At 42.6% G+C, this 25,364-nt stretch overlaps 1 protein-coding gene across 3 annotated transcripts in view; it reads left to right on the top strand.

Moving 5' to 3' along the window:
• PTPRG (protein tyrosine phosphatase receptor type G) overlaps nt 1-25,364 on the top strand; it is a 621,190-nt gene that overhangs the window by 432,955 nt on the left and 162,871 nt on the right. For all 3 annotated transcript variants that reach the window (XM_077822059.1, XM_077822061.1, XM_077822060.1), the window contains exon 6: nt 15,939-16,005. In XM_077822059.1, coding sequence (XP_077678185.1) covers nt 15,939-16,005 — 67 coding nt within the window. The remainder of the gene's footprint in view (nt 1-15,938; nt 16,006-25,364) is intronic.

Here is a 25,364-nt window from a genome sequence, read left to right on the forward strand (position 1 = left end):
TGAAACGGGTGGATTTGGGGAGTTTATTGTGTAGACCATTATCTCTGTCCTTCAACAAAGATGTTTTCTGCTGTTTATAAATAGCGACATCACAATATCTCATTTACACTTCTATATCATGGACCTTTATGTAATTTCTGTATGGATAATGTGCTGGAAATTTGGGAGTAAGCTGCTTGCAGAGATTTGACTTATCGATATGGAGAGACTGGACTTTTGAAATGAGCCTCATTATGGAGAACAAATGGCCAGCCCAAATGTTACATATAAAAGGAGAGCAAAGCTGAGGCTGCCCTAAGCCCCAACAAGTCTGAACAATAAGCAAAAGATTACTTGGGAAGACTGCATAATTTATAACTGAAAACTGAACTATGAGGAGGGGAATGGGAACTTCTGGGACAACGGGGAAGCCTAATTTTCCTATAGAGAAAAAAGACCCATCCTGGGAAAGACTCCCTGAGATCGCTGAAACCTGACTAGAACATGTGAACCAGAACAAACACTAGAGCAAGGAAGCGTGGCTGAGAGCACAAAGATTGAAAACAAGACAGCTTTTGAGCTGGAAATTTTCAAAGATGTAACATTTTCCAGTTTGCTTGTGTAATATCCTTGCAGCTAACTCCAGGGCCTTCCTGGATGTGGTTATCACAGTGCTGAGCAAGGCACAGTGCGCACATGTGGGTAAGGGTAAGGGGTGTTTTGATGTTGTCCCCAGTGGTGCTGTAAGGAAGCGGAGCTGTACTCAGGGCAAGTGTGAGGCAGCCAGAATGCCTGATGTAAATGAGGCCTGCTTAAAATATATTAAGCCAGTTCAATAGCTTTTTAAACCATTTTTAATTTAACCTTAAAGAAAAAATTTAAAAAGTGTCCACCTAGCAGTCTCCTCTTTGGCATTGCTAGTTAATATCTCATTTTCAATACTCTCCACAAGGCTGTGGTGTATTAAGTTAATACATCACTACAAAGTCCTCACTCGGAGATACATTATTTGAAGTGGAATTAGCTAGAAGGATCAATGCACACCCATTATTCTATTGAAAATAATCATTGGAAGACCCATTAGCTGCCTTTTTTTAACAATGCAATATATAAAACTTCCAGTCTGTTTGCGTGGGAGTTCCTACGTCTCAAAACTGAATCCTCCTTCTCCTTTTGTGCCTCTAAGCCTTGAATATTTTCTTCGTCCATGAAAGGGAATATTAACACCTGAAAACCAAAGGAGCTCAGAAAAACAGGTTTGACTCAGTGGAATTTGTCTGCAAGTTACTGAACCTGATACAAATTGCCATAGCTGGAGGTTAACGCAGATCTAATACATTTGTTTTTAATCAGCAGTCCTGGCAATATCTGTGTGAAATAGTGTGTGCACCGTGCTTAAGGTTTAGTGTCACATTTTGCCTGTTTATCTATTTTTCTTCCTGCTTCACATAAACAGCAATTTAAAGTCTTAAAGGGACCTTTTCTATTACTTGCTGTGTCTTAGGAGCTTTGTGGTGCGAGATGCTTATTCTGTGTGCATCACATATTATATGGCAAACCCTTTTCTCTCTCTCTCTCTCATCGCATCTGTGTAAGCATGTGGGATGATGGCACCTCCACTGCTGAACCCGTCTGTGATGTGTAGTCATAGCACATTACCCGTGGGGAAGAGGGCGGGAGGGGGATGGACTAGAACAGTGGTTCTCAAAACCGGTCCATCACTTGTTCAGGGAAAGCCTCTGGCGCACCGGACCAATTTGTTTACCTGCCGCGTCCACAGGTTCAGCCGATCGTGGTTCCCACTGGCCGCGGTTCACCGCTCCAGGCCAATGGGGGCTGCGGGAAGCTGCCACCTTGGACTGCAGTTACCTTGAATTTTTGAAAATCAGTAGTTATAGTATTAAAATGTATAGTAGTTTATAGTTTAGTGTTTGCATGCATGTGGCTTTTCTTGTTCTTGAATTAAAATAGTGGAAAATTAGGAACATTCCTACCTAAGTACAGTATTGACATCTGTCCAGCCAGAGTAGGCTGATTATGAGAGAATAGATTGCTTAACCATGTTGATTCTTCTGGAATTTTACAGGACAATTTGATCTCTTTAGCATAGCTAATACATAGTAATTTTCTTTCTTTCTTGGGAAACTATTTGTACAGAGAAAACGAGGACTTGTGACACCTTAGAGACTAACAAATTTATTTGAGCATAAGCTTTCGTGAGCTACAGCTCACTTCATCGGATGCATTCAGTGGAAAATACAGTGGGGAGATTTATGTACACAGAGAACATGAAACAATGGGTGTTACCATACACACTGTGAGCAGAGTGATCAGGTAAGATGAGCTATTACCAGCAGGAGAGCGGTATTCTTTTATGTAGAGACTGTCAAGATGTCAAGAATGATAACATTCAAAAACCAGTGGGAGAACACTTCAATCTCTTTGGTCACTCGATTACAGACCTAAAAGTGGCAATTCTTCAACTAAAATACTTCAGAAACAGACTCCAGTGAGAGACTGCTGAATTGGAGTTAATTTGCAAATTGGATACAATTAACTTAGACTTGAATAAAGACTGGGAGTGGATGGGTCATTACACAAAGTAAAACTATTTCCCCACGTTTATTCCAACCCCCCCGCCGCCGCCCCCCCCCCGCTGTTCATCAGATGTTCTTGTCAATTGCTGGAAATGGCCCACCTTGATTATCACTACAAAAGGTCCCCCCCCCTTCCCCCCGCTCTCCTGCTGGTAATAGCTCACCTTACCTGATCACTCTCATTACAGTGTGTATGGTAACACCCATTGTTTCCTGTTCTCTGTGTATATAAATCTCCCCTCTTTATTTTCCACTGAATGCATCCGATGAAGTGAGCTGTAGCTCACGAAAGCTTATGCTCAAATAAATTTGTTAGTCTCTAAGGTGCCACAAGTCCTCCTTTTCTTTTTGCAGATATAGACTAACATGGCTTCTACTCTGAAACCTGTTTGCACAGAAGCTCTGGACTCTGAATATTTGTCTTGTGGACAGTAGACTTTACAGGCAAACTGAATGGCGCTGCAGCCAGGCAGTCTGGGGAGTTTTACTCCTGACCCCCACCATTGTAACTGAAAGCAGAATTTTCCATCTCTCTGTCTCCCCTGTTGTCACTTATGTCAGCTGCCACAGTTAACCAGGTAGTCATTCAGCCTTGGCAGACAGTCTTTTTCAACACTACTGGAGACCAGTACCTTGGGAGCAGCTGGCTATATGAAATTCAAGGCATGCAGATCGTCTTGGCCAGTTTGCTTAGCAGATGGGTAAGACCTGATAGATTGAAGATTATTAGTTTCCAAGTCAAGGGCCAAATGTTGCATAGGGAGAGAAAAGTAAATTATGACACTATTCTAAGGGGAAAGGCTCAGGTAGAGTATTACAAAATTGTTGCCATTCATTTTCGTGTGTCTTATACAAAAGGCATGTCATTTCAGCTTTCGATATAGTAGACTTTGGCAGAGTACTTGCTTTGTGAGCCCCATTAATGAGCTTGAAAGTGGTCGTGCAAATTTATGACAGTGTAACAAGCCTAAATGCCAGATTTTTTTGGGTGGAAATGGGAGAGACGTTTTTATTTTATCCCAGTAGGAATGGATTTGAGATTTTTCTTCTGCTCTCTTTTTCCATCCTGAGACTCAGATCTATTAACTGTGCTTCTAAAGGAACACACATTTCTTACTTCTGTTAGTCTTGTAAATAATCATGTACATTTAGGAAGGGGAGTTTATTATGGTAGGTGATCCTAGCCCTTCCTTGTAGTGCCCGGTGCAGCTGCCTCCAGACATTGCCATGTGGAGACTGCTGGCTGGGAGTGCCACTGAGGTTTGGAGGTGTTGCATGAAATAGGAAGCCAGGAAAGGGGGAATGGCAGGCTCTCTTGCTTCACTCCCCATGTACCTGGAGCCGTGATGCAGCTTATTCAAGCCAGGGTATCAGAGATGGGATCTAGTATCCTGCTCCCTGAAAATGATTGTAGTTGCAGCTATACCTTTGTTACATTACTCACTGCCTCAATATATGTATACACCTAGGACAGAGACTGATGGCCATGCTTTCAGGGTGGGGACTCTATCCTGGGAAGCAGTGACACTGGAAAAGAGTTGCAGGTCATGATAGAGAATGAGCAGAACGTGAGCTCCCAGGGCGATGCTGTGGCCAGAAGGGCTAATGTGATTCTTGGATACGTGAATGGGGAACCTCGAGTGTACAGGTTATTTTACCATACTATTTGGCACTGGTACCTCCACTGCTGGAATACTGCGTCCAGTTCCAGTGCCAACAATTCAAAGAAGGATGTCGATAAATTGAGGAGGGTTCAGAAAATATCCACAAAAATGATTGAAAGGTTAGAAAACATGCCATATACTGATGGACTCTAGGAGCTCAATTCATTCATTTAGTAAAGAGAAGGTTAACAGGGCTTCATAGGAAACAAATATTTGATAATAGGCTCTTCAATCTAGCCGACAAAGGTTTAACACAGTCTAGTGAGTAGAAGTTGAAGCTAGACAAATTTAGACTGGAAATAAAGTGTACATTTTTTAACAGTGAGCGTAATTAACCATGGGAGCAAATTACCAAGGGTCGTGGTGAATTCTCTGTCACTGGCAATTCTTAAATCAAGATTGGATTGTTTTTAAAGGATATGCACTAGTTCAAAATGAATTATTTTGGGGAAGTTCTCTGGCCTGTGTTATACAGAAGGTCAGACTAAGTGATCACAATCTGGTCTTGGGATCCACCGGTGCTTGCTTTTTTCAGAGTTCATTCAAAACTCAAATATACAAATGATAAAAGAAATTAAGCTGTTTCACACACTTCTCCATGCACGTTTAAAATTGTTTTGACCAAGACTTTTTTTTTCATTAAACTATGATGTGTAGAATCACTTTTGGCTGAAAGACAGGTCTGAGTTCACTTGCATATTTTTAGTCTGGGCTTTTATAAATTCAGGATTTTGGGGGGTCTAATAATTTTTTTTGGAAGCTATGAGACTCCTAGTTTGTTTCTAAAGGGTTTTTTTTTCCCGTTTAAAATATCAGGCTAGCAAAGAGCTGCAGTTACTTAAAGGATAATGATAGGGCATGGAACTGAATTTTGAAATCATGATGTGTTATACTCCCATCAAACAGCCTTGTGCCCTGTAAGTAAGAGACACATAGTCCTGTGGAGTCTGGTGATTATCTTTACTTGTGATTCAATACCAGTACTGGAGTAGCATAAAATAAAAAAACCCAGCATCTCTAACCGCAGTGCAGCTGTGATGCTAGCTGTCAGTTCTGTTAGCAGTCCCACTACACGTGCTCTTTAGACCTTTTGTCCTTAGAGCACTAGTAACATGGTGGTTAGGGTGCCTGTTTCCCTCTTCTGCTTCTTGCCTATTGACACAGAGACAAGAGGGCGTGCTGCCAGCCCTTAGGGACATGCTTAGTCACAAGGTGAGCTGCCATTAAAAAGGGCTAGTGTTGTTGCCATTAAAAAAAGTTCATCATTGATCAACCATGGCCACACTGTGGGTATCTGAGATACCAGTTATTTCCAGTTCAAAGTGTTGTAAACTGGAACTGTGGGTAAATATTAACTATATAGTGTCACGGTCTTACCATGATTTTTATTTGCTTCCCAAAATAAACCCCCTCAAAAATGCATTGTTCATTTGATTGCTGGGTTGTTTTATGTCTCTGGGATGTGGTCACTTGTGCATTACCTTGTTATACAGACCATATTACTTTGTTATATAGACTCCGTAAGATACAAAATGCTCATTTTATATTTTTATTAATCCCGTTAAAACAAAACAGTTCATTCTACCCAAAATGGCATGTGCACTGAGGAAGAGAAATAGCACAGAGAAAGTGATGAACAAAGAGATCGTAAATACTTAGTGTACCTTCATACCATCTATACCCTGAGGTGAGACAGTTCTATTAGCACAGGAAACAGCATAAGGATATTCTTAAACTCCAAGGCTGTGTTTGTTTTCCCATTGCATTTAGTGTGATGGTTACCTGTTTGTTTCCGTCAAAGAGGATTACAGGCACTGTTCAATTATAAATGATACATACAAGTGTTCTATCCCATTTCCTGAGGATCTTTTGTACATTAGTTAAACTTCAGTGGCTGCTTCATATTCAGTAAATATAACGTCTCGTAGCGGTTCTGTGGGCATTTTTAGGAAAATTCCAGGAGAGTGTTTTCTGTCTCCATGCCATTATTCCATACTGAGCTGAGAGCGCTTCCAAACAACAGTATTAGGTGTGCGTTTATGATCATGCTAGAGAAGTATTCATTTGGCTGGTCTCCTTCACTGTTAGCCTTTCCCATCAGGAAGTAGGGGATGGGAATGCGTTCATGCTCTTGTTCCAGCACAGGAAAAAAGCTTCGCTAAGCTTTTGCAGGCCATTGTTAGGTGAAGCCCAAATGAGGAGAAACAAAGATGTGCCCTCACCTACATTTGATCTTTGTAATAACTCTGTGGCCACGAAAAAAGCACTAGTCACTGTGATTTCACACAATGCACAGTTATGGAACTCATTGCCAGAAGATATCATGGAGGCCTTGAATTTAGCGGGATTCAAAAAAGAATGAGACATTTGTAAGGATAATGGGCATATACAGCATTTCTCTATTAAAGATGTTTTGATAGCGTTTTGGAAGGGATATAAACCCACATGCTTCAAGGTGTAAGTCATGCTCTAATTAATGGGGGTCAGGAAGAAACTTTCCCTGTGGGGAGATTATCCCATAGCTGCCTTGGGATAATCCTATAGTCCACTCTTCCTTAAAGCATCCAGTGTTGGCCACTGTCAGAGACAGCATATTGGACTAAATGGATCCCTGATCTGATCCAGTATGGCAATTCCTGTGTTTCTGTGCCAGGTAAAACAGAGACATGTAATACTCAGGCTAGAACCCAGCACTTTGGGTTTCAAAAGCACACTTTGCTACCAAGGGGAATTAAAATAGAGGAAACTAGAGAATCAATTTTTTTTATTTATTTCTTTTTTAAAAAAGAAAAGTGAAAACTTGAGTTTTTCTTCCAAAGGTTCGAACCATTACAGAAAATGGATATTGGGCTTAGGAGCTGCAAAACAGATCTTGAATTACCTCCAGCGTGAGCCCCGTTGCTGGAAAGGAGCTATTGTGCTGTGAGTTGCCGATTCATAGAATCATAGAATCATAGAATATCAGGGTTGGAAGGGACCCCTGAAGGTCATCTAGTCCAACCCCCTGCTCGAAGCAGGACCAATTCCCAGTTAAATCATCCCAGCCAGGGCTTTGTCAAGCCTGACCTTAAAAACTTCCAAGGAAGGAGATTCCACCACCTCCCTAGGCAACGCATTCCAGTGTTTCACCACCCTCTTAGTGAAAAAGTTTTTCCTAATATCCAATCTAAACCTCCCCCACTGCAACTTGAGGCCATTACTCCTCGTTCTGTCATCTGCTACCATTGAGAACAGTCTAGAGCCATCCTCTTTGGAACCCCGTTTCAGGTAGTTGAAAGCAGCTATCAAATCCCCCCTCATTCTTCTCTTCTGCAGGCTAAACAATCCCAGCTCCCTCAGCCTCTCCTCATAAGTCATGTGTTCTAGACCCCTAATCATTTTTGTTGCCCTTCGCTGGACTCTCTCCAATTTATCCACATCCTTCTTGTAGTGTGGGGCCCAAAACTGGACACAGTACTCCAGATGAGGCCTCACCAATGTCGAATAGAGGGGGACGATCACGTCCCTTGATCTGCTCGCTATGCCCCTACGTATACATCCCAAAATGCCATTGGCCTTCTTGGCAACAAGGGCACACTGCTGACTCATATCCAGCTTCTTGTCCACTGTCACCCCTAGGTCCTTTTCCGCAGAACTGCTGCCTAGCCATTCGGTCCCTAGTCTGTAGCGGTGCATTGGATTCTTCCGTCCTAAGTGCAGGACCCTGCACTTATCCTTATTGAACCTCATCAGATTTCTTTTGGCCCAATCCTCCAATTTGTCTAGGTCCTTCTGTATCCTATCCCTCCCCTCCAGCGTATCTACCACTCCTCCCAGTTTAGTATCGTCCGCAAATTTGCTGAGAGTGCAATCCACACCATCCTCCAGATCATTTATGAAGATATTGAACAAATTGAACCATGCACTGCTCCCAAACAGTTGCTCATCTTGCCTTTGATTTTAGGCCAGCTCTGAACCAGGCAGAAAAAGAACTTTTCTCCTGACGATTTACAGGTTTTTAAACACATTTAATCTTCAAAAAGCACCAAGCATCCCAATGGGAAATGAGAACTTCGATTTTTTTTTTTTTTTTTTTTGTATGGCCTCTTCACCTGTGGAAAAAGCCAACTAGTAATTACATATAGCTTTGTCAACAGCATGCAGAACCAAGCAGCGAGAGTGGTGAGATGTGGAGAAATGGAGTGCAGCGTTAGCGAGAGGAAAGCAAAACTTCTGCATGGAAAAATGAAAACCTCTCCCAGAGAGCACTGAACTGAAACCTGATCTCCACTTGCACACAAGTTTTTAAAGAGACATGACACCCTGCATTATACAGATGAACAGAAAATGTGATTACCAATGCACCGATGCCTTTTTCCCTGAACAGAGCCTGAGTCCCCATTTAATTTTATTGCAGAGCATCACACATTTTCAGAAGACACTTTCAAAATGCTTACTTAGCTGGATCTATACTAGGTCTGCTGCACCTCAGCCGATGAAAGGGACACTGTCAAGGTTGGAAGGTCTAAAATTGATCTACTTTGATAGAAAATCCCATCTGGAAGTTTTTTACCTTCAGGATTCTTTCCATCTGTTTCCTCTTTTCAAACCAATTGCAGCTGTCACCAGAAATAAAAACAAAGCAAACAAAATAAAAGTCTGCACGGTTTACAGTTAAACTACCAGTTAGTAAAGCAAGGCCCAAGTCCAGGGCCAGGCACCTCTGTTTTCTTTGAGTCACAAACTAAATCACTAGTTTCACATTTTTTTTTTTAAATGTGATTTTAGTGGCAGCAATGATGGGGTTTGGAGAAATCTAAATAGATAGGAAGGACCCTATAGCATACCTCTGCACAGTCCTGTATTTTTAAACTGTTTACTTGCTGATTTTCAGAAGCAGTGCAAAACCTGCAGGCCTGACTTGTGACTGTTGTATACTTGCAACTTGCAGCACTCATACTAGACTTGCCTTGAGTTCTACTGCCAATGTTTGTGATTTTTACATTGATATTTTAGTATTTTTAAAAAATGTTTTTCATCCTTTTATTGTGTAAAAGACTTCCACAAACTGGGGAGACTGTTTAAGAGACTTATCTCTCTAACATGCCTTCCCCTTACCATATTATCACACAATCTTTAAATTCTCCTTACAACACTCCTGGATGGTAGGGCCTTGCTATCACCCCCATTTTACAGATGGGGAATTGAGGCACAGAGAGGCTAAGTGATTTGCCCAAGGCCTTGAAGGAAGACTGTGTCAAAGGAGGAACGAACCTGTGTCTCCCAGGTGCTGGGTAGTGCTCTAACCACTGCGTCATCCTTCCTTTCTCACTCTGGGAGGAAACAGGTACAACTTTAAAAACCACACTTGTGTCTGAGAATGTTTTACTTACCACTATTATAAGAAGCACCTGAGATTATTAGCATGGCGAAGAAATGCTCCCTCTTTTTATTTTTGTTTTGTTTTTTGTTTATTTGTTTCTATATACTTTATCTGTCTGATGTTACTTTATGCCTCCGGTATCATTTTGTGCATTCTCAATGTGTCCTCTTGAGTTACTTTCTCCTTTTCTTAATTAGGCCTCACACAGCAGCCATAAGAAAAACACTTTTTTAAAAAAGACAGCAACATGAATATTAAAGCCACACAATTTGACAGAGGTAACCAGGGGGCATGCCTGATACACTATTTGTAAGTTGTGGAATTGTTGGGTTTTTTTAACTCTACCCCTTTAAAGGTGGAGTGGCTAAAAGTATGGCAGCCATGAGCTAATCCCATAATGTAAATGCAGTAGTGAATATTCTTCGACCGCTAGATTAAATAACGTCCATTAATTGTAGAAATGAATTAAACAACGGCTCGGTTAGCTAAATAGCAGCAAGATGGGCAACAACAGGAAAGCAATGAAGTGGCAGGAGTGGTTAAAGCGGACAATTAAATGGCAGATAACATGCAGAGCAAGTGGGGATTTCGGTAGATGGGAAATGTGTAACTGTCAACTGTGACTCAGAGGGGTGAGAGTCATTCAGGCTTTCGTTGGGCGTCTGGCCCTTCGCTGTCCTGGAGTGTCTGCTGTGGTGCATCTGGGGCTGTGACAAAAGGCTGGTTTATAAGTCGGACTGTTCAAAAAACAAAAGGGGTGCATGTATCTTAGTTTGTACCAGATTGAGGGCTGGGGCTATGGGGGCCCGCCATGTTCTAATGCTGGCCAGGGCTGGCTGCTGACAACTGTCCGGCTTCTCCTGATAAGGAGCTGCTATTGGGCAATCTCCAAGCGTCTCGATGGGGCTGGAATTGGCAAGTGTGTGGTTAATGTAGCCCACACAAGGTGGTGATGAGCTGAAGCAGGCCTCTTTCTGCTAGTCCTGCTGCTGCAGCTGTCACCTTCCTTCCCAGACATGAGTGGAGTCACCTTCAGCTGGCTTTAGTGCGCAAGGTTGTGTCTGGCGTGTGACTGACTGACAATTTCCTGCAATATCCTGAATGAACTTTATTGAATTAAGTTAAACCTTATTGAATTAGGTGTAATGCCTTTGGGGTTCATTGTGTTAAAAATACAATTGTGGATTGGTTATTGTGGAATTATATGTAACTTCTCTAGGAAACTGACTAATACACCCTCTGGAAGGTATTAGGAACTTCAGAGAGCTTTTTGGAACAATACGTGCGAAGTGGATTTCCTAGGAAATAGCTGGAAATAGTATGCAAATAATCCACTTTAAATCCACCCTTTTGGAAGCTAGGCCCTGGGGAAGAAAACCCATTTTCTACTAATATCCTGCTCCTGGAAGCTCCAGCTCAAAGACCCCAGAACTGTAGAAAGGGTGTTTATAAACCTGTTTTGAGTTTGCTAGTTCTGTGCTGAGGCTGTGATAAACTAGTGACCACAAGGATTCCCACTTGGGTGGGAGTTTGAAGGACTATTCCTGCCAGAATCCATGTTTGGGCTGGGGTTAACTCTGGTAAACCTATTAGCATGCATGTAGGTTATTTCATTGTTTTAAATATGTTTTCTCTGTAGTGCTTTTTACCTTCAGAAGAAATAGGCTTGCATCGAAAGAACTTTGTGGTACTTATAAATGAAACAATTATATCTGTTAAACCTCTCTGAAGAGGAAGCAAGCAGGTGTCCTTGGGCAGTCTGTCTTTGCTGGGAATGACATAGTGAAGGCAGGGAACTGTGCCTGAAAATGCTGTGATCAGAAGGGAGAGGCACACGAGTCTCCACCCAGACACGCAACTGCTGGGGAGCTAGAAGTTGAGAGTGGGTGCCCTGGCTGGACCATAGAGGGGGAATACAGATGCAGTTGCCCTGAATTACCACATTGCACGTCAGGTAATCACAGTTGGTTGAGTTGTGTGAGTGTGAAGCAATTGAGAAGGTTGGGTTGTATGGGCATGAATTTCTTAGAATATGCACATGGTTAAATTAACTGTGGTTTGCTTCTTTCACTAGGTCACAGCTTTGGGGTTATTGTTCAGGTGGCAGGACTTGGCATTACTTTGGTGGGAGTTAGAATTAGGTCTTTCAGCCCCACAAACGTTGGACAAGGAGGTAGTGCCTTTTCCTGTGAATTAGGTGTGAATTCCTGTGAATTAGCCCAGCTTTACCAAAGAGGGTTGATTTGCATGGAGTCCCTGAACTGTCTGACAAGGTTCACGGTTTCTTCAATGCAGGCTGTATCTAGTCCTTGGGAAACTGCAGACCCAGAGCAGGTTGTGTGGAAACAGGTTGCTTAAGCCTGGGACAGTTAAACTATTCAGTATTTGAACATCAAAGGCTGACGGCACGGGTTGGCCGTTGCCTCCTCCACTTGAGCTGCTGCTAGCATAGGCTGAGGTTGCCTTTCTGTCGTTCCCACCCATACATTCATTTTGAACTCCTATGGCTGCTTCCTATGAGTGTGCTGTGGCTGAAGGCCAGGAGGCAGGTTAGCTGAACAAGCACCAGACAACCAGGGCTGGCTGCCTCCTCCCCCTACCTGCCTCGCTCTGTTGTACTGAGAGGCCGAGTGCGGGCCAGAGGAAAGATATAGGGAGTGTGGGAGAGTCTTCCCCGCTGTTAAAGCAGATAAAGACCTCCCAACTCCTCTAGCATTCAGTGGCTTCGGGGGTCTCACTGGTTGGTGAAGTGAAGACTCATGGGACATGGAAGATCTGAGGTGGAAGGGAGTGGGGCCTGGCTAGGGCCTTCACAATATCCTCTGGCAAAGAGTTCCACAGGTTGACTGTGCGCTGTATGAAAAAATACTTCCTTTTGTTTATTTTAAACCTGCTGCTTATTAATTTCATTTGGTGACCCCCTAGTTCTTGTGTTATGAGAAGGAGTAAATAGTACTTCCTTATTTACTTTCTCTACACCAGTCGTGATTTTATAGACCTCAGTCATATCCCCCCTCAGTCATCTCTTTTCCAAGCTCAAAAGTCCTAGTCTTATTAATCTCTCCTCATACGGAAGCCGTTCCATACCCCTAATAATTTTTGTTGCCCTTTTCTGAACCCTTTTTGAGATGGACCGACCACATCTGCATGCAGTATTCAAGATGTGGGCGTACCATGCATTTATCTAGAGGCAATATGATATTTTCTGTGTTATTATCTATCCCTTTCTTAATGATTCCCAACATTCTGTTCACTTTTTTGACTGCCGCTGCACAATGAGTGGATGTTTTCAGAGAACTATCCACAATGACTCTTTCTTGAGTGATAACAGCTAATTTGGACCCCATCATTTTATATGTATAGTTGGAATTGTTTTCCAATGTGCATTATTTTGCATTTATCAACATTAAATTTTATCTGCCATTTTGTTGCCCAGTCACCCAGTTTTGAGAGATCTTTTTGTAGCTCTTTGCAGTCTGCCTGGGGCTTAACTATCTTAAATAGTTTTGTATCATCTGCAAATTTTTCCACCTCACTGTTTACCCCTTTTTCCAGATCATTTATGAATATGTTGAATAGGTCTAGTCCCAGTACAGACCTATGGGGCACACCGCTATTTACCTCTCTCCATTCTGAAAATTGACCATTTATACCTACCTTTTGTTTCCTATCTTTTGACAAGTTACCAATCCATGAGAGGACCTCCCCTCTTATCCCATGACAGCTTACTTTGCTTAAGAGTCTTTGGTGAGGGACCTTGCCAAAGGCTTTCTGAAAATCTAAATACACTATATCCACTGGATTCTCCCTTGTCCACATGCTTGTTGACCCCTTCAAAGAATTCTAGTAGATTGGTGAGGCGTGATTCCCCTTTACAAAAACCATGTTAACTCTTCCCCAGCAAATTATGTTCATCTGTATGTCTGACAATGTTGTTCTTTATTATAGTTTCAACCAGTTTGCCCGGTACAGAAGTCAGGCTTATTGGCCTGTAATTTCCACGATCACCTCTGGAGCCCTTTTTAAAAATTGGCATCACATTCGCTATCTTCCAGTCATTTGGTCCAGAAGCTGATTTAAATGATAGGTTACAGACTACAGTTAGTAGTTCTGCAGTTTCACATTTGAGTTCCTTCAGGACTCTTGGATGAATTCCATCTTGTCCTGGTGACTTATTACTGTTTAATTCATCAATTGTTTCAAAACCTCCTCTAATGACACCTCAATCTGGGACAGTTCCTCAGATTTGTCACCTAACAAGAATGGCTCAGGTTTGGGGAATCTCCTTCACATCCTCCTCTGTGAAGACCGATGCAAAGAATTAATTTAGTTTCTCTGCAATGGCCTTATCGTTCTTGAGTGCTCCTTTCGCATCTCAATCGTCCACTGGCCCCACTCAATTGGCCCCACAGGTGGTTTAGCAGCTTCCTGCTTCTGATGTGCTTTAAAAAATGTTGCCATTACTTTTTGAGTCTTTGGCCAGCTGTTCTTCAGATTCTTTTTTGGCCTTCCTCATTATATTTTTGCACTTCATTTGCCAGAGTTTATGCTCCTTTCTGTTTTCCTCACTAGGATTTAACTTCCACTTTTTAAAGGATGCCTTTTTGCCTCTCACTGTTTCTTTTACTTGTTGTTTAGCCACGGTGTCACTTTTTTGGTTCTTTATTATGTTTTTTAATTTGGGGTGTACATTTAAGTTGAGCCTCTATTATGGTGTCTTTAAAAAGTCTCCATGCAGCTTTTGGCATTGTACCTTTTAATGTCTATGTCACTAACCTCCTCATTTTTGTGTAGTTCCCCTTTCTGAAATTAAATGCTACAGTGTTGTGCTGCTGTGATGTTTTCCCCACCACAGAGATGTTAAATTTAATTATATTATGGTCACTATTGCCAAGCGATCCAGCTATAGTCACCTCTTGGACAAGATCCTGTGCTCCACTTAGAATTGCTCCAAATCAAGAATGGCCTCTCCTCTGGTGGGTCCCAGAACCAGCTGCTCCAACAAGCAGTCATTTAAGGTGTCAAGAAATGTTATCTCTGCATCCCAGCTTGAGGTGACATGTACCCAGTCAATATGGGGATAGTTGAAATCCCCCATTATTACTGAGTTTTTTATTTTAATAGCCTCTCTAATCTCTCTGAGCATTTCACAGTCGCTATCAGCATCCTGGTCAGGGGGTCGGTAATAGATCCCTACTGCTATATTCTTGTTATTAGAGCATGGAATTTCTATCCATAGAGATTCTATGGTACAGTTTGGTTCACTTAAGATTTTTACTTCTTTGCTTCTATACTTTCTTTCACATCGAGTGCCACTCCCCCACCAGCACGACCTGTTCAGTCCTTCCAATATATTTTGTACCCTGGTATTCCTGTGTCCCATCGATTATCCTCATTCCACGAAGTTTCTGTGATTCATATTAAATGAGGATATTGATATAATAGGTGACACTCTAGTTCACCCATCTTCTTATTTAGACTTCTAGCACTGGCATACAAGCACTTTTAAAAACTTGTCACTTTTTAGCTGTCTGCTATTACATGATGTAATTGAATGGGACTCTTTTTCATTTGACTGTTCCTGATCAGTTCCTACCTGTATTTTATCATTTGCCATCCTGGAGCCTTAATTTGGAAGGTTTGAACTGAAGGTGAGGAAGGAAGGTTTAATGTCCCTGTGTCTGCTGGTTTTACTCCCCTCTCTGGATTGTGGCTAGATCATCTCTGCCGAGGAGGTGGTTTATCTCTGCACAGAAGAATACTACGGACATTTTTGCCCCAGGAGAATAGCATTGCATTATCAAATTTCAGAGGCTATTGTCTGGACTCTGCCTGATGTGATCTTTATCCCTCCTTCTTCCAAAGGGCCTTTAAGTAAGTTATTTTAAAAAATATAAATAAAAAAACCACAAAGGGCTAGATCCTTTTCTGGTGTAAATTGGTGCAGCTCTGTTGACATCCATGGAGCCATGTTGACTTACAGCCACTGAGGATCTGGTGATTTTCAGTGAGTAGCGGACTGTTCTACGGTAACTTTACTACTTAGGTAAGAAATTAGTGGAGAGAAATCAGCTGTTCATTTTTAGGCTTTGCAGGAGCTTTAACATTTCTAATGTTTTAATGTATTCTGAAGACTTTCTCTCTTTTGATTTAGCCTTCGTCGCATTATTTTATTATACCATATATCTTCAGCATTTGTTGAGGAGCCATTGTAAATGTGAGGACTAAGCAGCTTGCTAGATAACATCTTTTTTTCCCCTCTTTAAAAGATTAAACTGAGACTGTTCTGTCTGATGCCAGAATAGATTTAACCAATCATGTATCCTTTATATGTAGGTCAGTCAGAGGGACAATCCAGCACTGGATCCTATTATCCATGGGTTGAAGGGTGTCGTACATCATGGTAAGTAGCTACTTAAACTTTTTTTTGCTGGAAGGGTAGAGGGGCTAGAATATTGTCCTTAAGGGATCGGGTCACCCTTCAAAGGACATATTGAGATTACATTCTTCATTCACTGAAGTTTAAGGGCATTAAAGCCATTATTTGATTGGTACATATCAGACTCATTTGTTACCTGAAAACGGGTGTGGGTTAACAGTAAACAATTTGTTTCTTTTCAATCAGTGCTTTAGAATGTGCAAGTTATAAATCAAAACTTAGTACAATATATCATTCATATTAGTACTTCAAATGCAGTGCAGATGTTTCATGCCTGCTATTTATCTTACATTTGGTCTAAAAATACTCCTCTGAAGTTTCTATTTGTTTACAAATTATTTGTCTTTCAAATTTAGGGAGCTGATAATGAAACAGAAAATTAACTATCTGTGAAAATTAATTAAACTTTGCAGCCGATGAACATCTTTCTAATGCTTGCATAAATATAATCATTCAGCTGTTCTGATGCATATAAACCTATTATCCTTGAACTTATAGAAGGTACTGAAATAAATATTAATATATTTTTTATATTTTTATAACTAGTTTTACTGAGGAATTATCCTGAAACCTTATCATTAGTAATGCGTCATTAGCAATGACATCAAGATTCTCCACTTCCAGCATCCCCTTGTCAAGTTTTAATATAATGATTTCTAAAGTTTTAATAATCTCATTATGATTCAAAAGGCATCTGCAGAAATGCCGTTAGGTGCTATAATAAATCTCTGCTCTGTCTATACTACTGCAATAAAACATTTTTGCACCTTTTCAGAGGTTTGTCTTTAGACATTAGCTGGTGCCATAGAGCTTAACAAACATTTTTTTTCTCTTGACTAGAAACCTAAAACTAGTTGACAGTGTTAGATTAAAACAAATAGGATTTTGGATTAATTGCTCTGCTTTCAAAGTTATTTAACATTGCAGCTGTGCACACCAATAAATCTAGTGCAAGTGAAAAATAGGGGTTAAATGATAACATACCACAAAATCCTTCATTGAGAGAATTTTCCATTGGTTTTTGCCATATATAAATTGCCGTGTTCTACTGTGAAATAAAAACTCCACACTGAGCTGAAATAGATGTTGTTATCCAGTTCCCACTGAGTTACAAAACAGGCTGCCAAAAAACCAAAAAAAAAACACCAGGGATGAGTTGGGCAGTTAGCATTCTCCAGCCTTAGATAATTTGACTGTGAAGTCATGCTGCCATTTACTTGAACCAAAATCTTTTTTAGGTTTGTATCCCACCTGCTCTCTCTTTCCCCCGGCAAAGGTGGATAGTGTTTAATCCATCCTGTTCCTTTCCCACTACCCCTTCTCCCCCCAAACTGCTGCTGCAAAAACTGCTAGCGTATAATCATGCTGGTGTCTAGTAAGAGTAACCCGTTCCCCCCAAAATTAGTCTGGTATAATGTGACCTGGTCCCTAGCTTGTGATTCCGTGGCCACAAAATGATATTCTTGGAGTTGCCTAGTCACAGCAGAAGCTGGGTGGATAAAAGATGTTTGTTTTTGTTTCACTCACAATGCACAGAAGACTACTAACATTTCAAGGGGAGGAAATAGGTTGATATATTTTAATAACTTGCTTCCTTTAAAAAGCACAAAGAAAAAAAATAGAGGAAAATCTTGTTTTCCTTCCTGTTTTGGCTACTTAAAGCCTTACTTTTTAGTGGGAGAAAGGCTTTCTTGCAAGGAGGGGGGGCAGGTTACTAAATTGTTTTTAAAAAATAGATTAAATACTGATAGCTCTTTCTTTTTCTTTCTTTCTTTTCTTTCACTATTTTGGTTCTGTGTAGAATAGTGGTACACATAACGGCTTCAGTTCTACTGTAAGTGCTGTCATTGCTTTACTCGGTATAATTTACCTACAGCCTTATGTGGACACATTTTTATAACTGAAGTAAATACAGAATCCCCAGGGGTTGTATCTTAAAGGGGGGCACTGTTTGTCATCAGTTACGCCCTGTTTAACTCTGACTCCAGCTGAGTTGTATGTTGGTTAAATGGAAACTCTTGTGGAGTTTGGACAGTTTGCTCGTGGGGCAGGGAGAGGAGAGAAGAGCACACCAATGAATACAACCAATACCAAAAAAAGAAGATGGAAATGGGCAAAACGAGGAACTTGAATGTCTTTGCCATTTGTGGACTCCAGCTGTCTAGCTACCGCTATCACAGTAACACCTGAGGGCATGTGTGTGCACGTACATATGTATAAGATAATAATAGAGAGTGTGTGATCCTTAACTTTGGGATGGCCATGTTGCTCATGAGTTAGTTATATTCATCCCAAGGTAGTCTTTATACCATGTTCTTGCTTACTCTACGTGTGCCATGTATTATAAATAAATCAATAAATAAAAAATCCATTTTTAGAAATGTTTCCAAAAGTTACTGCTGGTGGTGGTATCTTCCATATTCCTCTGCCTGTCCCCCACATACTCTGGGCTGGCTCATTCTGCAGAAAAACTCTCAGAAGGAGACTAAGGAGAAGGAGAACTCTACCAGGATCCCCCAGTGGAGATTCTTCCACCCCCATGGGATCCACCCGCAAATTCTAGGGATCCTGAGGTATCAATGTGGGACTTTGTGGAGGGTCTGAGCCTCTACTGCATCTTTGGCTGTTTGTTTTCTTCCACCTTCCCCTCCATTAAAACAAGAATATTTGGCAAATAGTGATGTAAACTAGCTAATTATCATGCTGTTTTGATAGAAAAACTCACCTAACAATAGTGATGCTTTTTATGTATTTGTTTGCATTATAGTAGCACCTTGGTCAGGAGCTCCAATCCTGGGTGAGGACCCCATTGTGCAAGGAGCAGTAAAGAAAAACCATTTCGTACGAAATAATTGTGCTGTTCTACATGCCAATATGTGTTATACAAAACCAATACATATGGTTTTTCCATTCTTTCCTGGAAAGTTCTTAGTTTTAAGTGCCCCTCCAGGGGTGAGTGAACATTTAAAATGTCAGAAATACTTCCTGTGGAAGCAATTTGAGCTTGAGATTTTTGTCAGGGATTTGAATTACTCACTAAATTGATGGAACATAAATAATTGTGCCCTTCACAGTGTCACCGGCTTAGTCATGATGATAGAGATACGTACACATAAAAATCAATACAGGCTTAGTCAGTGCTCAGAATCTGCTTTATTTCCTTCATCTCCAGGCATAATTTCCTAGAATCTTAATGTCATAATAAGCTTAATTTTACAAGAAGAACCATATGAAGTCCCTAAGCTGGAAGGAAAACTAGTGATGTGCCAAACACCCTAACAGTGTGGTAGACAAACGCCAGTGCTTTCAGGTTTGCTTCATGTCTTCCTGCCTCATGTCACAGGCTGTGGAGGAGTCCAAATTCCAGGGTGCCCCCTTGCAAAGCAGTGCATAGGCACGAGAACGAAGAGGCCGCTTTTCTCAGAGCTGTCAGATGCCTGTTGCTGACGTTGGCTCTGCTTCCAGTTTTCTGCCTTGCCAAGGGTTGCCGCTCTTGCCCTCCAGAGAGGCACATGTTGTTCTTGCCCACCCTTTTTTCTTTTCTCATCTGGTACAAAATACACCATGTGCATGGGCCTGTGTCTGGTGGTGCTCCTGCTAGACCAACAGGCTTCGAGAGTGGAGCCCTCTCTCCGCAGATGGGACGTAGCGGGAGGCGGCAGCAGTGCAAGCTTCCTGATGCTGATCTGCCAACTTGTTTTCAGGCTTGGCTCTTGGCCCCCTTTTTCTGTGTCCATTCAGTGCTTAGCGTCTCTGCAGAGACGGACAGCCAAGGTCAGTGCCAGTTGTGCCGGTCGTTTTTGTGATCTCCACGAGGAATTGGTTGAAGTTAAAGCATACGTCAAGACATGGTGGTCATCACTGTGACCTGGGCAGCATGTGAATGATCAGTGACCCTGCCAAAATATCATTCCCAGTCTACAGAACCATCCACTCTTCCACCTCTATTTTATTGTTCCCAATAAGCGTCTCTCTTTGCCCCGACTCCTGATACTGTTGTACGTGACGCAGAAGCGCAGAGGCTAGACAGTAGCTGCTCCCTCCAGCATGAGTACTGAGGCCCTCTGTTCTCAGACAGAAAGTGCGTGCCCACTCTTGGAAGTCCAAGGGGCACTGATACTGAGGCCTGTATTTTGCAGAAGATTACCATTACAATCAATGATCAAGCTTTCTCCTGCCTCCCTGATACTCCAGCTAGAGACCTGAGGGACACCTAACGTAACATGGAGCTATTCCACAGAAGTATTGATTTGCCACCTCATGTGTTTCTGATTTTCTCATTTCGTGAGACAAGGCGGTGAAGTAATATCTTTTACTGGGCCAGCTTCCATGGATGAAAGAGACGACCTTTCACGTTACACAAGGCTCTTCCTCCTCCGCTGGTGTCAATCCTCTCAAGATATTATATCTCTTGAAGGGAGTAGCTTCTTTGATGTTCAGCATTGTCCCTCGCACATCGGGTGACCAGATATCACGATTTTATAGGGTTAGTCCCGATATTTGGGCCTTTGTCTTATATAGGTGCCTATTACCTCCCGATTTTTCACCCTTGTTATCTGGTCACCCTACTCGCACACACACGTGCACCATGTGTGTCTTCTTCCTTCAGTCTTACTATATGTACCACCGAAGTAAACAGACAGAAATATTACGTTTGCAGTGTTGTTGTTGCCATGTTGGTCCCAGGATGTTAGAGAGACAAGGTGGGTGAGGTAATATCTTGTCTTGGACCAACTTCTGTTGGAAAGCTCTGTGTAGCGGGAAAGCTTGTATCTTTCACCAACAGAATCTGGTCCAATAAAAGAGATTGCCTCATCCCCCTTACTGCTCTCAAAAAATGAAGAGCAGACGGCGCCACTCCAGACCCCACCAAATCTTGTGCCAGTGACGGTAGGCCACATTCTGCTGCTCTTTCCTGTGCTCTGTTCTGATTGCCAAAGATTTCCACAGATCAGCAGAAAGTTATAAGTTAGAAGTACAGATAATTTACTGGTTTGGAAAACCCTTCTATGAATGTCACAAAAAAGGGGATCTTGTTCCCTTCCTTGTCAAACCAAGTACTGAAAATCAAAGTGTACAGCAAGATCAAAGGCTTGTGAACAGACAAAGTGAATCACTTGCAGATTCAGTGTTGCTTGTTTGCTCATCTGGAGGTTGGTAGGAGTTTTTTGTTTGTTTGTACCTCTGCTTATTTAACCAGGTAGTTGGGAAATTTCTGGCTTTTTTCCCCTCTGACTTCATATTAATAAGTATCATAATGTAAGCCAGAGTGGACATGAAGTAGAGACTGCTTTTATGTCCCCTCCAGCAAGGGGAAGAGGAGAGAAGTGAGGTAAGTGATGGTCACCAAGATTTAGAAGCGCCTGAGGGGAGAGAAGACAGTGCTGAAGTAGAAGGAGGAACTGGATTGCTTCAAAAAGGCATAGGGAGTGAATAAGCTGCACATCACTAAAGTTGTCAAAGGCAAAAAGGTGTTGAATAACCTGTTAAAAATAAATCAGCACTAAAAAGGAAGCAATGCAGACAGTGTTAGTTATCCTGTGGATCTATCCTGCCACCAGGCATAATAACAAGAAAACACCATTAGCAGCGTGACAGGTTTTTTTCTTTTGTTTTAACTTGAGCCATAACACCACCTGACAAGCTGTTTGTTCTCTGCATTAAAGAACTGCGGGTTGTAGAAAGCAAAAGGAGGGTTATCTTGGGACTGGTTTTTAAAGTGCAACTTTGAAGAAGGCAAACACCCAGTGGACTTTGGAGAGGAGACGGTCATAAGGGTGGGATATGTTAACTGAAAATGAAAACGAAGAAGAACAGGTTGTAAGGATGCGTTGGCACCATCCTTTGTTTTCTGGGCTGTGCTTGTGCTCTCATTGCAAGAGAGACCAGGACATGATCATTGTGTAACAAACAGGAGGAGGAAGGAGGCAGGGAAAGGAAGGTGAGAGTAGAGAGAATCAGTTCACACCTTTTACGCTGGCCAGCGCCTACATGCATAACTGCAGGGGTCTGAATCATTTACAGTAACGCCTCACTTAAAGTCGTCCTGGTTTTTTTTTCGTTGTTAGGTTGCTGATCAATTAGAGACCATGCTCGATTAAAGTTGTGCAATACTCCCTTATAACATTGTTTGGCAGCCGCCTGCTTTGTCCACTACTTGCAGGAAGAGCAGCCCCCTTGGAGCGAGCTGGTGGGGGCTTGGAACCAGGGTTGGCTGGCAGCCCCCCATCAGCTCCCCTAAGTTCCCTGTGCAGCAGCCGCGGAGCAGGCTACCAAGTGCCGGCAGTTCAGCTGTCCCTCCCGCCACGGCCATGTGCTGCTCCTGCCCCGTGCCGGAGAACTGCTCTCCAGAGCCTCCTGCTTGCTATGCAGGGGAGGAGGGAAGAGGGGGACTAATGTCAGGGTGTTCCCCTTCTCCCCTGCTCCTGCCCCCCGCTTACCCCTTTTCCATTTTGAGCAGGGGGGAGATGCAACAGGGCTCAGGACGGAGAGAGCTGGCCGCGGCTGCTTTCTCCACTTCCTGATCTTTCTAAAGGCAATGTACTTAGAATGGGGTCAGCATACTTAAAGGGGCAATGCACATCTCTCTCCCTTCCGCACACACAGGGTGTGTGTCTCTGTCTGCCATGCTGTCTCCCCTCCCTCCATTCGTGCTGCCTTGTAGAGTGTGAGGCCACATTAACAACAGTGTGTTAACCCTTGAGGCCTCAGCCGAGTGCTAGTTCATCATTGAGCAGTAAGGCATTCCCTGGGAAACATCCCACCCTCTTCCACCCTCTGACTTCACCACCTCAGCCAAGCTTCACAATCATCATTGCTGTGTACCAGTATTAAACTGTTTGTTTAAAACTTATACTCTGTGTGTGTGTACGTATGTATGTGTATATATATAATATAAAATAAAGTTTTTTATCTGGTGAAAAAAAATTCCCTGGAACCTAACCCCACATTTACATTAATTCTTATGGGGAAATTGGATTCGCTTAGCATCATTTCACTTAAAGTCATATTTTTCAGGAACATAACTACAATGTTAAGTGAGGAGTTACTGTACAAGAATATGTAAAATAAGTGTTAGAAATTCCCACTGGTCTAGTCTCAAGGAAGAATCACTGATAATGGCTAGATACAGTGCCACTAGGCTGATTATAATTACACACAAAATGACATTAAGAGAACATTATTAAAGTTGCAGAGTCAAGCATTTAAAAGTTAGGAAGAACCAGAATTAAGGTTGCCTGTGCAACCTTAATTGGGGCCCCGTGTGCGTGTGCATTTTGATTTAGTCTTTAATCACATGAGCGCATCCTTTTTTTCCCCCCAGAGCCCCTGTCTCATTCAGTGCACAGGGTGGATGGTGCTCACTTAATGAGCAGCTATTTCAGTATTTTGTTTTATCCTCATTGTTCCATGTGTGACTCTAGGCCTTATTTAAAGCGCACTATCGAAACCTTACGCTGAAGACAGAATTCTTAATTTCCTCATAGGCTTTTCCATGGTGCTCATCTCTGTACCGTCTGAGTGCTTGGCAAACATTAACTAATTTATATTCATAACACCGCATTTTAAAGTTAGGGAGCTGAGGCTGAGAGAGAGAGGGATCAAAATTGTCCCACTAATTTAGGGTGCCCAATTTGAGGTGCCTGGGCCCTGTTTTTTCAGAGGACTTGGCAGTATACAGCACTTTATACATGCAGAGCACAGCTCCCCTTGAGTTCAGTTGTAGCTGTGAGTGCGCAGCACTTCTGCAAATCAGTGGAGGACTCACTGGAGCAAGCATTTAGTGAAAAGTTTGGCTGAAGTGACTTGAGTAGCATCACACAGGAACTCTGGCAGAAGCAGGGATAGAAAACAATTCTCCAAGGCAGAGTTCAGGTGCGTTAACCACGAGACCATCCTTTTCCTTCCTGCAACCCCCTGCCTCATTCACTATACATCTCCCACTTCTCCCCGTTTCCCCCAGGCTCAACCTCTTTTGCTCCATCCCCTCCAAACTGTCCTCATCCAAATCCTGTTTCTTCCCCAACCTTGGCTCCTTGTCCCCATCCCATTCTCCTCACCTAGCCAGTCCCCTCCTCAGGCTTCTCATCCCCCTCCCAGTCCCCTTGCCCAGCCAGTTCCATTTCCCCCTTCCCAATTCCTTGTCTGTTCTCTCTCCTGCCCCAGCCCCACTCGTTCCCCTCCAGCCCTGTTTCTCCCCCTCGCTCCCAATCCCAGTTTCCCTCACAGACTTCATATCCAACCTCAGTCTCCCAACTCCATCCTCATCCCCTTCATGGTTCCTTGTCCCAGTCTCTTTGCCCAGCCATCGCAGCTCTCCCCCCACACATGGTGGCTCCTCATCTGATCTATTTCCCCAGCGCCCCCTCCCTCCCATATTGGCTTCCTTCCTTGTCCAGCAGTCCCAATCTCCGCCCCCACACACACCCCAGTTCCTAGCCTGATCTCAATGTCTTCTCCCTCCTCCCCCATTTTCCTCACCAGATCCCAGTCTCCATCCTCCCTCAAGCTCAATCACAGGTTTCATCCCCCCGCCTCCAGTCCCAGTCTCACCAGGGTCCTTTTCCCAATCTTTCCCTCGCCCCTGCTCCAGCTTTTGTCCCCACTGCATTCAAATCAAGCACTTTCTCCTCCAGGCTTATTTCAGGTGCCCAGCCTCACCCTAGCCCACAGGAGCTGGGAACAATAATTACAGGGAAAATCTGGTTTTTCCCTTCTGTCCCTGGGTTGGAGCATGCTGATTTGCTTTGTGGGGGTCACACATGCATGTCACATGTAGGTCAAGATTGGTCAGAGAGGATGGAATCTTCAGAGATTTTAGCTGCAAAACTCTGAGAAGTCTGTACCGAGCATGTAAAAACCGAGATTTTTCAGGTTTCAGAGTAGCAGCCGTGTTAGTCTGTATTCGCAAAAAGAAAAGGAGGACTTGTGGCACCTTAGAGACTAACAAATTTATTTGAGCACAAGCTTTTGTGAGCTACAGCTCACTTCATCAGATGCATTCAGTGGAAAATACAGTGGGGAGATTTATATACATAGAGAACATGAAACAATGGGTATTATCATACACACTGTAAGGAGAGTGATCACTTAAGGTGAGCTATTACCAGCAGGAGAGCCGGGGGGAAAGAGCCTTTCGTAGTGATAATCAAGGTGGGCCATTTCCAGCAGTTGACAAGAACGTATGAGGAACGGTGGGGGTGGGGGAATAAACATGGGGAAATAGTTTTACTTTGTGTAATGACCCATCCACTCCCAGTCTTTATTCAAGCCTAAGTTAATTGTATCCAGTTTGCAAATTAATCCAATTCAACAGTCTCTCG

The sequence above is a fragment of the Eretmochelys imbricata genome, chromosome 7 (assembly GCF_965152235.1).
Source record: "Eretmochelys imbricata isolate rEreImb1 chromosome 7, rEreImb1.hap1, whole genome shotgun sequence".
In the NCBI taxonomy this organism is placed as follows: Eukaryota; Metazoa; Chordata; order Testudines; family Cheloniidae; genus Eretmochelys; species Eretmochelys imbricata.